The 12,820-nt window shown below is 39.5% G+C and overlaps 1 protein-coding gene across 1 annotated transcript in view; it reads left to right on the top strand.

Annotated features, from left to right (window-relative positions):
- Positions 1-8,831, top strand: part of LOC307156426 (uncharacterized protein) — a 10,967-nt gene extending 2,136 nt beyond the window's left edge. The window contains exons 4-7 of the mRNA XM_079867767.1: positions 5,632-5,751; positions 5,970-6,029; positions 8,169-8,249; positions 8,361-8,831. Of these exons, the coding sequence (XP_079723893.1) occupies positions 5,632-5,751; positions 5,970-6,029; positions 8,169-8,249; positions 8,361-8,416 (317 nt within the window). The 3' untranslated portion in view covers positions 8,417-8,831. The remainder of the gene's footprint in view (positions 1-5,631; positions 5,752-5,969; positions 6,030-8,168; positions 8,250-8,360) is intronic.
- The last annotated feature ends 3,989 nt before the right edge of the window (positions 8,832-12,820 follow it).

Below are 12,820 nucleotides of genomic sequence, written 5' to 3'. Positions count from 1 at the left end.
TCACACATAGTTCAACTCTTAGTAGGAAGATCAAAGACTAACAAAACCCCTTCAAAGGAAACTATGTTAAATCTAATCAGTAAATGGATGCCCTCATGTTCACCTTGAATGCCCAATACAGTATAGTTCACCTTAGTTTTTTATGTGATGTTATGTAAGGAAGTAGGATCAGCAGATCTAAAACATATTCTTAAATTTGTAATCCTACAGTCCCCTCTTTGAGAGTTCTAATAACTCAAATTACAAATTTAAACACTTAAAAGTTCATTCTTGCAACTTGTGATTGTTACAGGCACATAGCACATGTTCTGTGTTGATTTTCTGTAATTGCATGTTGACACAGAAACAAACATGCAATTAGGGTCCGTGAAGTCCTTACTGGTAATAGTCTTTTCTGGTTGGAACTGTTATTTCCTTGTGCTGGACGTGAGTCATTTGTTGAATGAAACACTTGATACTGTGGACGCATAGATAGTATGCCAGTAGAAGAAACAACAGCAGAAATGCTATTTCCTTGATCCACAGCCAGGGTTTACCTAACAAGTTTCCGAACCATGAAGAGTTATCTTCAGTCATCTGGTGTAGTTTTGTTGAAAGATCAAGAATATCTTGTTGGATTTTGTTCAAGTTCTCTGATGGATGACTGAAGTTCCCGTAGGTGAGTCTCTGCATTGTGTATTTTTCTTTTTTTTTTTGTAATAGTTCGTTCAGCAGTGGGTCTAGTTGTCTTCTTGAGGTTGTGGCTTCATATGCAGGTGAGATGGTCGTTGCATATGGATCTCGGGACAGCTATCAAGTGGTATCTGCACAGAGGAAGAAAGATAACAAAAGACAACAGAGCAGTATTTGTTCAAACACTAGGGTTGTATCGTTTTCAGAGTCTGCTGTTGTTGTTTCATTCTTTCCCTATTTTTTTTATTGATTTGACACCTATGGACCAGTGAGGTGGAAATCTTCACCACAAGGTTTTGCCCCCGAGGCCTGTTGCACTTCGGTTCTTCCATGGGCTCCGCACTGGTCTGTGTGTCCAACTTTTCACTTTCACTTTCACTTTCACTTTCATTCTGTCCCTGTTGTGTGCACACTGTACAGTGTGTGAGGAAATTTGCACATTTCCATTCTCCAGTAAAACATCAGTCATAATAGACATCATAATACAGGATTGGTGTCTGACTGGACTATTCTGTGGTATAACATTTAAGGCTGTGATTCTAGTTAACCAGGGTCCCCCAAAGGAAGGCAGAGACCGTCACTTTCCTTTTGTTCTATTAAACAAAAATCAGTCTTTCATCTTTGTTGTTGTTTCTGGGGAAATTAAGCACCCACAGCCTAAATGGTTAACACATTATCAAGTTGCCCCACGAGTTTAATGATGGGGGGAGGGGCTGCTTCAGAGTAGCAAGCAAGCTGAGCAGAAGCTGAGTAACCTTGTTAACTTCTTCAAAGTTATTTTTGTTTTTCCTACACTCTTTCATCCAATGGCCAGGTTTACCACAGTATTTACAGCTGCCCTCTCTCTTAGGACGTTTGCGTTTCTGTTCATTCTCTGTGTTGACTATAAGGGATGCTGCTGCAATTTTTACTCTTGCCTTGACATCAGAGTCTCTTTTCCAAGTAGCTAACCTGTCCAAGTTGTTTTGCAGGGTTCTACTGGACCATGTTAATTCTAAGTAAGGCAATGCATTTTTATGTTCTGACAAAAGACCATGAAACCAAGTGCGAACTAGAAGACCATTATCATCTAGCACCTTCTCTGAAGTGTCAGCAATCCCGCTGTAAGCTGCAGCGGTCTGGCAAAATCTTTCTGTGTACTCACAAACAGTTTCACCCTTCTTCTGTACAGAACTAGTGACCTTCGACCAGTCCACTTTTGGTCCAACAATATTCTTTAACACTTTCAGAACTCCCTCTCTCAATTCATCTTTTCTGACATTTTGAAACTCAGAATTGTTTACATCATTTTCAAAATCATTGAATTCTGACTCAGTCAACATCTGTGATATTAGCTGGGTGATTTCAGCTAGAGACATATCGTAGAGCCGCATCTTTTTGGACAACTCTCTCCTAAACTCAGAAAAATGTCTTTGCACTGATGGCAAACTTTCAACAAGTCTCTCAATATCTTTAGGACCTAAAAATGTTTTGACTGCTTGTAGCTGCAGTATGGGGGTTGCAGATGGAACTGTCTCAACACCTTTTCCCCTACTCTGAGCCTTTTGTCTTGCTCCACACACTTCAACTGCATTTACATCTTTCATCAATCCAGCATTGACATTGTCCTCTATTCTATCAAAAGACTAAATCAGGATGGCTTTCATCTGACTGTTGGTTTTCTGAGTCACATTTGGAATGAGGCCTTATGGCCCACCTTTTTCTTGAGACAGTACACTTGAGTGTGCAACTGTTTGTTCTGTTCTTTTAACTTAGCAATACACTGAGCTTGTTCTTGTACAATGGATAAGCTAAATTCTCTGTGACAACAGATAATGGCTTTCACATTGTTCTTGCGAATACTTGCTCCTAGTATCTTTTTACAATCTTCAATTGACCATACTTTTTCTGGGTGAATGCCAAATTTCTTTGTTAAATTCAATCTGACTGACTCAGTCACTATAGAGTCCATGTGCTGTCCTAACAATGACTTGAACTCATTGTCTGTCCATAAAGGAGTCGCAAGACCACCCTTTTCAGTTGTGGGGATTAGTCTAGCATTCCTTCTAACCATTTTGAGAGTTTCTTTGTTACCACACAAACAAACACTAAAAACTGATAAACAGAAGGTACACTTGTAAACTTTCCAATTTACCAACACTTCACACTTAACTTCCCTGCCGACAAGAACAGAGGATAAACAAAATATTGGCAATTTACGCTAATCTTCCCTGCCTGAAACAGAGGATAAACCAAAATATTAGCACATGATGCTAATCTTCCCTTTAACGCAGAGGATAAATCTTCTCTAGCAAGAGGATAAAACAATATTAACATGTAATGCTAATCTTCCCTGCCTGGCAGAGGATATCTTTCATCTCTAAAAGCAAACTTTTAGAGAATAACATAGTTAACAAAACCCTGCAGCTGTTTGTTAACTTCTTCTCTGTCGGCGCAGAGGAAAACAAATTTGTTCTGGTTTGCAACGGTTCTTTGAATGGAGTGAAACTCACCAAATCTTTTGTGGTTGTCTTGAAGTTTCAAGATTCAGTCTGGAACTCAGTCAGAAAAGTTCATTCTTTGTTTCTTTAAGATTCCGTCCTGAAAAGTTCAGTCTTTGTGATTCTTTGTGCTTGAAGTTTCAAGATTCAGTCCTGAAAAGTTCATTCTTTGTTGAGTTTCCTTTTTTTCTCCATCCGGTCACACAGCACCAAATTGTTGGAAACTTTTTATTCCTTCATCGAAGCAAAAACCAGGAGATGTTGGGATATCGTTCAAGCAGAAGTTCTTCTTTATTGAGCGTGGCTGCAGTCCAACAATCTAACTAATGTAACTTTACATGGTATCTTATAGGCAATTCAGTGGGCTGTCCTTAACCTGTTAACCGTTGCCAGTGCGCCCGCGCACTGAAACGTTTTTTTTTTATTTAGTTCAAAGTTAATATCAGATTTAATGTTATACATTGGCAAACTATACATCATTAAAAAGATATAAGACTCGAGTTTCAGTATTTGACCACTATTGTTTTCTGAGAAACTTATAGTGACAGTTATTTCTTAATTTGTGTCAGGAGTTATGAAAGGAAAAAATGCGTCGATACCTTTAATATGAATTATGCGCGTCAGCCGCTTTCATTCATAAAAACACTCCTGTGCTGTCGTCATGACAGCGATACACAAAACAACGTCCCTTAGGGCTTTAGCTCAAAAATGTGCAGATTTGGAGAAATATTGATATATTCTCATAGGTTTACATCAGATTTCTATAGACAGGAATAATATTTATTGAATTTATACCCAAATGCGTCGATGTAATCATTATGAGTGCTTTGATACTCTGATACTGTGTTTTCAATACATACCAGCAGCCTGAGGGCGCCCTATGTACACAGTATAGTCCATATATAGAACATGAAGAAGAGCCATGATCATGTGACATTCCAGGACATCACTGATACACACACAGCTTACAGAGATCGCTACATAACATGCAGATACAGACGTTTTGAAGACAATAAACATGTTTGCAATGATATTTGAGTTGCCTGTGTTCTTCGAGCCATGTCAGGTATTTTCATAATAATAGGTTATATTTATAATGTAATGCAAATCTATATAGACTTTATCGTGCAGAACACTATAAAATAATATATTTTCTGTCTGATTTTTTTTATCTGAAGCCAAATTAGATCACAGAAGATTAAAATACTCGACTTATAAAGTATATAAAGTAAGTTTGGAGCACAAACATGGTTTTAATCTCATAAATTGTCGTGTATTGATGGTGTGCTAAGCTAACATGCTAGCTAGCTCTAGGTGCACCTGCCCACCTAGCAGTTATTCTTTGATTTTTTTTCTAAATAGCAATGCTTACTGAAATGTTTCTTTATTCAAGAAGTGCATTTAAAACAGTTTCAAAGGTGAAGTGAACTTTGATAAAAGAAATTAGGGACTGAAACCCTATGAATAGCCTGTGAATAGCCAGTCGTTAGTAACTATAATGCAGACAAAAGAAATGCATATTTAGAACCATAAACCAGGCTGGAGAAGTGTGAATGTGTGCAGGGGGAGATTGAGACTGAATGGGGATCGTTTGCACCACAAAACAATAGAGACAAAAGACTGAATGGATACTTGGATGATAACTAAACATCAGTAGCATTTTCGAGTCTATCAAAATAAAGTCACATGACATGATCTTGAAAAACATTTAACTAAATACAGAGTTTTAGACTTATCATTTTCAGATTTTAACTATAACATGGTCAGACACGTGGCTTTAGCTGGAGTGCATTTGTAGATTGCTCCAGTGCCAACTTCAATTTTATTTTCATGAAGATGTTTCATAAAAATAAATTTCTAATAACTTTACAAAAATTTGAAGCTATTTATAAAAAAAAAATTCATTATGACAATAATTAATTCTACATTTAAAATGAACTGCCAGGTGTCAGCTTTCAAATGAGATCATACTTGTGCTTTTAGTACCAAGGGTTCATGAACTGTATCTGTTTCAGTTTGGGTATGTCATTTCTGGGGATTTTTCAAAAGTGGGGTTGCAGCTTAACAGGTTAAAGGTGCTGACCTTACACACAGCCTTAGGGATGACCACTGAAACTAATCATCTAAAGACAATAGAGGCAATTACCCCCAACTGACTTCCCAAAATGGTATAAACAAGAAATGGTCACGAGAACTAAGACTATGTAACATTCACACATAGTTCAACTCTTAGTAGGAAGCTCAAAGACAAACAAAACCCCTTCAAAGGAAACTATGTTAAATCTAATCAGTAAATGGATGCCCTCATGTTCACCTTGAATGCCCAATACAGTATAGTTCACCTTAGTTTTTATGTGATGTGATGTTATGTAAGGAAGTAGGATCAGCAGATCTAAAACATATTCTTAAATTTGTAATCCTATAGAACACAAACTGCATGTCATGATCGATATGAAAATATGATGTTAATGTCCTACAGATGATGCGTCTGAACATTCATCTTCTGCAGCTCCAGTCGCTTCACCAACACTGATTCCAGTCAGAAGCTCAAACTCTGAGAAGACATCAAGCCGAACTACAGCAGCAGCTCCTACACAAGGTTCATGATCACATGATCACTGTATAAATAGATTTATCTTTGGTGAATGGCGATAGTCATTCTCCTCCTGACAGCTTGAGAGTGAAGTAAGAAGATAATAGATGACAGACTCGTGCACATATTCATTTCTGTGATGTGAAGCTCCAGTATTATGTGATGATGATGTTGTGTATATGTGGCATTATGTGTTGAACTGAACTAACAGACGTGATCCACAGATCCAGCTGATCCAGCATCAGAAACTGAAGTCAGTGTGACTGCTGGATCATTATACAGAGGTACGACACGTTCATTTATACTGACAGCTTTATAACATTAAACTATCAGTCAGTCTGTAAATGCTTCATCAATAACTGTTGATAGTCAAGTCAAGTCATCTTCATTTATATAGCGCTTGTGTAGATTGTATAGAAACAATGTAGATTGTTTCAAAGCAGCTTTACAGAGATAAACATATAATTTAAGGTAACAGAGATTGTTTTGGCTTTATGGCGGCTCTTTAATAGTTATTTTCCAGCTAAAGTTAGTTATGATTGATTCGCTTCCGTCGCAACGATCATTTGTTATTAACTAGGGGCCGCTAAGACGACACCATTCCCTCTACACAGACTTTAAATGCGAACCTGTGATAAACGCTGATGGCGCTCACATGCGCATTTAGAATTGGTTCTATAGTTATGTGCATTTGAATATATGTACGCAGGTTTGTAATTCACTACAAACCAAGCCTAAACAAAGTACTGGTCTTTCCTTATAAATTCTGATACAGAATTTTTTTAAATTTTATTTTGTCACTTCGGGGAAGGTACGCGACACAAATTTTCCCGACGACGCTCTATCTGTAGAGTGGTAGAGGGATCCTCCATAGGGAGAGACTAGTTGGCACTTCAGCACTGCGTTGTCATCGGGTCCAGGCGAAGGCCCTTCGTCAGATCTGGATCCGGCAGGCTGCGGGAAAACCTCAGGATAAACAAAGACACTAAAATTAGCGTAGATGCCATTCTTCTTATGATGTAACAAGTACATCAGGATTTATGGGAAGTGTTCCCGGTTCCAGCTGACCTAATCTATGCAGCCTAACATTGAATTATAGAAGTCTATAATGTATTATGTGAATGCTAGGTCAAAGAGATGTGTCTTTAATCTAGCTTTGAACTGACAGAGTGTGTCTGCTTCCCGGACAATGTTAGGAAGACTGTTCCAGAGTTTTGGTGCTAAATAGGAAAAGGATCTGCCGCCAGCAGTCGATTTTGATATTCTAGGTATTATTAACTGGCCGGAATTTTGAGATCGCAATAGACGAGAAGGACTATAATGCGTTAAGAGCTTGCTCAAGTACTGCAGAGCAGCCTTGAGGTCATGAACGCATGAACTAATTGTTCTGCATTTGTCAATGAGAGCATATGGCGTAATTTAGATATATTTTTTAAGATGGAAAAATGCGGTTTTACAGATACTAGACACGTGACTTTCAAATGAAAAATTGGTATCAAAGAGCACACCCAGGTTCCTAACCGACGACGAAGACTTAACAGAGCAGCCATCAAGTCTTAGACAGTATTCTAGATTAATACGTGTGGGAGTTTTTTGTCCAATAATTAGAATCTCTGTTTTTCCAGAATTTATAGAAAGGAAATTACTAGTCATCCAATTTTTTTATATCAGCTATGCATTCCGTCAATTTTGTGAATTAGTAAGTTTCGTTAGGTTTTGAAGAAATATAGAGCTGAGTATCGTCAGCATAACAGTGAAAGTTAATTTCATGTTTCCTAAAGACATCTCCTAATGGTAGCATGTACAGAGTGAACAGCAGCGGTCCTAGTACTGAGCCTTGTGGTACGCCATACTGAACTTGTGATCGATGAGACATCTCATCATTTACTGCTACAAACTGATAACGGTCAGATAAGTATGATCTAAACCATGCTAGTGCAATTCCACTAATGCCAACATAATTTTCTAGTCTATTTAAAAGAATGTTGTGGTCAATAGTATCAAATGCAGCACTAAGATCGAGTAACACTAATAGAGAGACACAACCACGATCGGATGATAAGAGCAAATCATTTGTGACTCTAATGAGAGCAGTCTCAGTACTATGGTACGGTCTAAATCCTGACTGAAAATCCTCGCAGATATCATTTCTTTCTAGAAAGGAACACAGTTGTGAAGATACTGCCTTTTCTAGTATCTTTGACAAAAAAGGCAGATTCGAGATCGGCCTGTAATTGACTAATCTTGCACCTAGCGCAATTGACTTTGTACACCGATGCATGTATCATTTCTATTTTGCACCCTTGCACAGCGGACTTTTCCCTCCACAGACGCACGTCGGTAAATGCAGCACTATAGAATAGTTGAATACCCTTGACTTCAGTCATGTACAGTTTCTCTTCTTCCTCTCATGTTTCCTGCAGTGATTGTGAGTATTGTTGAGATGGCAGTGTTTGCTGCTCCTACTGTGATTCTTCTTCAGATCATCTGTGCAAGAAGAGCTGGTGAGTTTTGAGCCGCACACAATCTGATGATTCACACTCATCTGATCTGGAACAATCTGCAATCATGATAAAAACACATACGAGAGGTCAGTCAATGCTTTTATTTTGCAGAGAGGAAGGACTCGAAGCACCCAGAGGAAATAGAGATGCCGACAATATTAGAATAAAATACTGATGAGTTTAGAGCCAATCTGAAGCAATATTTACAATAGCAAAAACTTACAGAGGATTGTTCATTGTTTTATTTTCTTCTTCTCAGAAAACAGGGAAAAAACTCTGAGCACTTATAGTGGCATAATCATGTTTAGATTAAAATGTTTTTTTACAAATAAAAAGCCAGATTTATTTTCATTTATATGGGTTTTATGGATATATTTGCCTACAGTGTTGAAAGTCATTCTCTTGTGCTTCATTTGTAAACTGCTTTAAATATAATATTAATACAGTAATGGACAGACTCAGACTGTGATGGAGATGATTTGAGGATTCTTGGATCTTGTCTGTTCATTCCTGTTTTTAGCATCTTTTTTTATTTTAAATGATTGCTATAATTTTCTTAATAAAACCTCTGCAGTTGTGTTTAATAAGTCTCCTTTCCCGAGATGTTTGTTCCCCTTCATGAGCTCGTAATGTATCGTAATATAGAATAGTAAGGGTGAGTATTAATGGGTCGAGTTTTGATGAAATTTATGCGTTTTCAGCCGTTTCTTGAAGATAACTAAAGCCTCATCAGCTCAGGTTGAGTTCGGCAGGTCGTTCCTCCAGCAGGAACAGTCCAGGTGAAGGTCTGTGAAAGTGCTTCTGTGTCTCTTTGAGATGATGCACCACAAGACACCGTTCACCTGCAGAACACAAGCTTCTGGAGACACATCGGTCTGGAGTAGTGAGTTTAGGTGTAGAGGAGCAGAGCCAGTGGTTGTTCTGTAGGAAAACATCAGGGCCTTGAATCTGATGCGATGTTGGAAACCAGTCCAGGTTTATGAGGAGAGGAGTGACGTGTGTCTCTTCTGCTCGATAAACACACTCTTGCTGCAGCATCTGGATCAGTTGCAGAGGTTTGACAGTGATGCTGGAAGGAGAGAGCATTACAATAGTCCAGTCTGGAGAGAATAAGCGCTTGGGCAAGGAGTTGTGAAGCTCCGATAGGAAGGGCCTGATCCTCCTAATGTTGTATAAGGCTAATCTGCAGTTATAGCACTGTGGTCTGTGAAGTTCAGCTGATCATCAATAGCTGAATGGAGAAGTTGTGATGAAGTGTTGGGTTGGCCGAGACCATGAGCAGTTCTGTCTCAGCAAGGTTTAGTTGAAGGTCCTTCATCCAGCAAGAAATGTCTGTTAGGCGAGCAGTGCAAGGAAGAAGAAATTTGATTTCTGATTGGCTACAGCAGTCAGATGACATCACAGGTGCCCTGATAGGCTGTTATACATCATCAGCTCTTTTGTCTTCAGAAAGCTGTTTGTCTGTAAAAGCATCACACAGATGGCTGATTGGGTTAAAAAGTGCATCACGTCATGGAAATGCTCCACTACACCTGATGATGTGTGATCTGTTTTGGAGCAAAGCATGCTGGGTTAACTCTCGAGGGTCTGGCTGTACTCAATGCGATCGATTCACAGTGAAGAAGCTCCGCTCCCGCCTGGCTCTCTTTAAGAGGGATGGGAGCAAAGCATTTGCACATAGCGGTCCAGTCCCACTGCTTTGTTTATGAGGCTCACAGGTGGAGCTGGCGGAGGAGTTTGAGTCGGATCTCTGCCTTTATCAAAACTCAGCCGCTAGCTCCTCATGCCCAAACCAGAAGCATCGGCAGGCCTGTCCGATCCGGCAGAGAGCATGTTGTTGGCCCGGTCTATCTCTGAGGAGAGTTGAGATGATGTTTTAAGTAAGCCTGTCTCCTCCCTCTCTCCAGGAGTTGGACATGATGACCCTTGCCATGGCCGGTGGAAAAGAGGAATCTCCTCCAGATAGATTAGAGGAGTGATTCCTTGCCAGGCATGTGTGGCAGTGGGCCCGGCTGGAGGAGATTCCTGTTGCACACCAAGGCGATGTTGCAAGCTGACTAAATGAAGGACCTCATCAAGGCGAGGGAGTGTCTCCAGATGCAGTCCTGGAGCTCCGGCGCTCCACAGACCTCCTGAAGTCCTGAGCCACCGGCCGCTCTCTTCCTGCAATAGTTGCCATTGAGTGGCATCTGTGGGTAAACCTTTTGGGGCTCAAGGAGGAATAAAAGTCTTCCGGGCTTTTAATAACACCATTGAGACAGTGGTCCAGAAGTTCTGGGAGGCGGAAGTTAAATCAGTGGTGCTTGAGAAATACATCCCAGATCTATCTTCCAGAACATCTGTAGTGTTAATAAAGGAGGCTGGATCTGCGGCCGGTTGCATAAACATAGCCATAATGTTAAGACAGTGTCTTAAGTTCTAGTATAACCTACTAGCAGTTAGTCAGGGGCAGTCAGCCTTAGTTTACGGTATCAAAGTAGGCTTATCTACGTTTTTATGTAACTGATTTAAAAAAGCTATGAACCGTCTTAAATAAAATAAATTGATGTCTAACTTGTAAGACTAGTCTTTGAGGTTTATGCAACCGGCCCCTGATCTTTCTTCCTCGGAGTAAAGCAGCACATTATAATGCATGTGTTGTGTAGAAACACTCCCTGAGACAGATTAATCTCTTCTTTAGAGACGCTCATGTAGTGTGTGCATATACTTTCTGTTTGACCAAACTGGAACTGATGCTAATAATGGCTTTTAAAATACTTTAAAAACTGTTTCATAATTCAGGAGTCATGGATAGTGGATAACTTTTAAGTAACAAAACAATTTTATCACTAATAATGTAATGCTTTTATTTCTAGAATTTAACGGCATGCAGGAAACTGCTAAAATAAGAAAGTGAAACTAACAGTAATGCTCTCGTGTGCAAAAGAATATACTTTTGTTCAGAGTAGATGTGTGTTGAGCCAGTGCGGTTCACAATATGCACGTCTCAGACATGTTTCACACACATGTAGACCACATCCTGGGTTAGTTTATTATTAGATCTCTCTAAGTAGCCTCTGAATATTATTAACTTTATTTCAATAAACCCTTATCTCAATATTGGTGTGCTTATGAACAGATTAAAATAACCACAAAGTCTTGTAAGTGAAATAGAAACTTTAAGTAGTTTACTCAAATAAATGAGTAAAATTTGAATAGCAATTGAAAATAAAATAAAAGTCAAGACCACAGACACATACACTGTCAAGAGTTCAGGTGAGAGAACAGATAAAACTTTCAGAGATTAATTTTGACTCTGGCTTCATACATACTGTCATTGTGAAATAGTTCTGATCTAAGCCATTCAATTCCTAAAAGTGACTTCCGACATGGGCCATAATGGGCTAAAATAGACTGTTGTTTGTGAAACACAGTGCAGGCTAGAAAATGAGGACAGTTTTACTCTTTTAGATCATTCTCATTAAATCATCTATTCTCTTAAGCTGCTTATTACCTGTCAGCTTGCAGTAATTATGAGACTGCAGTCAGTTTTGCAGAAACAAAGGAGATAATGATCAGGGATGGGAACTGTAAAAAAATATATATATTTTGGGTTCCATTAACAATTATTTTAGTTCAGTTTAATTTTAAGAAAGGAATATTTGGCAAAATTTCATTGCCAGATGATGAGAATTTTTATAATAAATAGATTTCTCTTTACAGCGAGGTGTCTGTGGGCTGTGCTCTAAGTGTGACATTACATGATTTCCGTAGTGTTTTCATAGCTGTGATCTCACTGTTGAGGTCTGGAAACATGTTACTGCTGAGAGAGAGAACTCACAGTTTGACCACAATAGAGCCGTGATCATCTCTGAACCCAGTTGATGAATTTAAAGACTGCCCTTCTGCTGGTTCTGGCATCGGTCCAGAGAGATGGCGATCTGTCTTATCTGCTCTTTCAGTGGACGCATCGTGCCTCGAGTTTGGGCCTAATCTCCAGTCATCCTACCACCTGCCCTCTAGACCCCATCCCCTCACACCTTCTACAAGCCGTCTCTCCCACACTTCTACCAGCACTCACACACATCATCAACTCATCCCTCCATACTGGCATTTCCCCTACAGCATCCAAGCAGGCTCGGGTAACGCCACTGCTTAAAAAACATTAAACAGAGAGTATATAGAGAGAGAGAGAGAGAGTGTAGAGAGAGTGTGTAGAGAGTAAGAGGAGGTAAAGAGAGAGAGAGAGTGTAGAGAGAGAGAGAGAGAGAGAGAGAGAGAGAGAGAGAGAGAGAGAGAGAGAGACCCAAGAAAGGGACCCAGAGAAGAAGAGAGACAGAGCAACAGTTGCAAACTTGTTTTATCCTTTCCTGACCATGTGACTTTAACCCAAATGAGAGACGTTCAAGCTGGCCAATCAGATAATCACATCTCCCCCCACTGCACTAAAGGTGTGACAGTTCATCGACCCTGAAGTACACACATCTTGGCCTACAGGCCTTGATCACTATCAGCCACTCTGTGCCTTTAGTTCTACCAGAAAGACTCGGGAGATAAATTGATATAACAAGCGTATATTTATTAACACCCAG

This window comes from Squalius cephalus, assembly GCF_949319135.1.
Source record: "Squalius cephalus genome assembly, chromosome: 1".
Lineage (NCBI taxonomy): Eukaryota > Metazoa > Chordata > Actinopteri > Cypriniformes > Leuciscidae > Squalius > Squalius cephalus.
The sequence above is the reverse complement of the archived record's forward strand: the minus strand, read 5'-3'. Positions and strand labels throughout refer to the sequence as shown.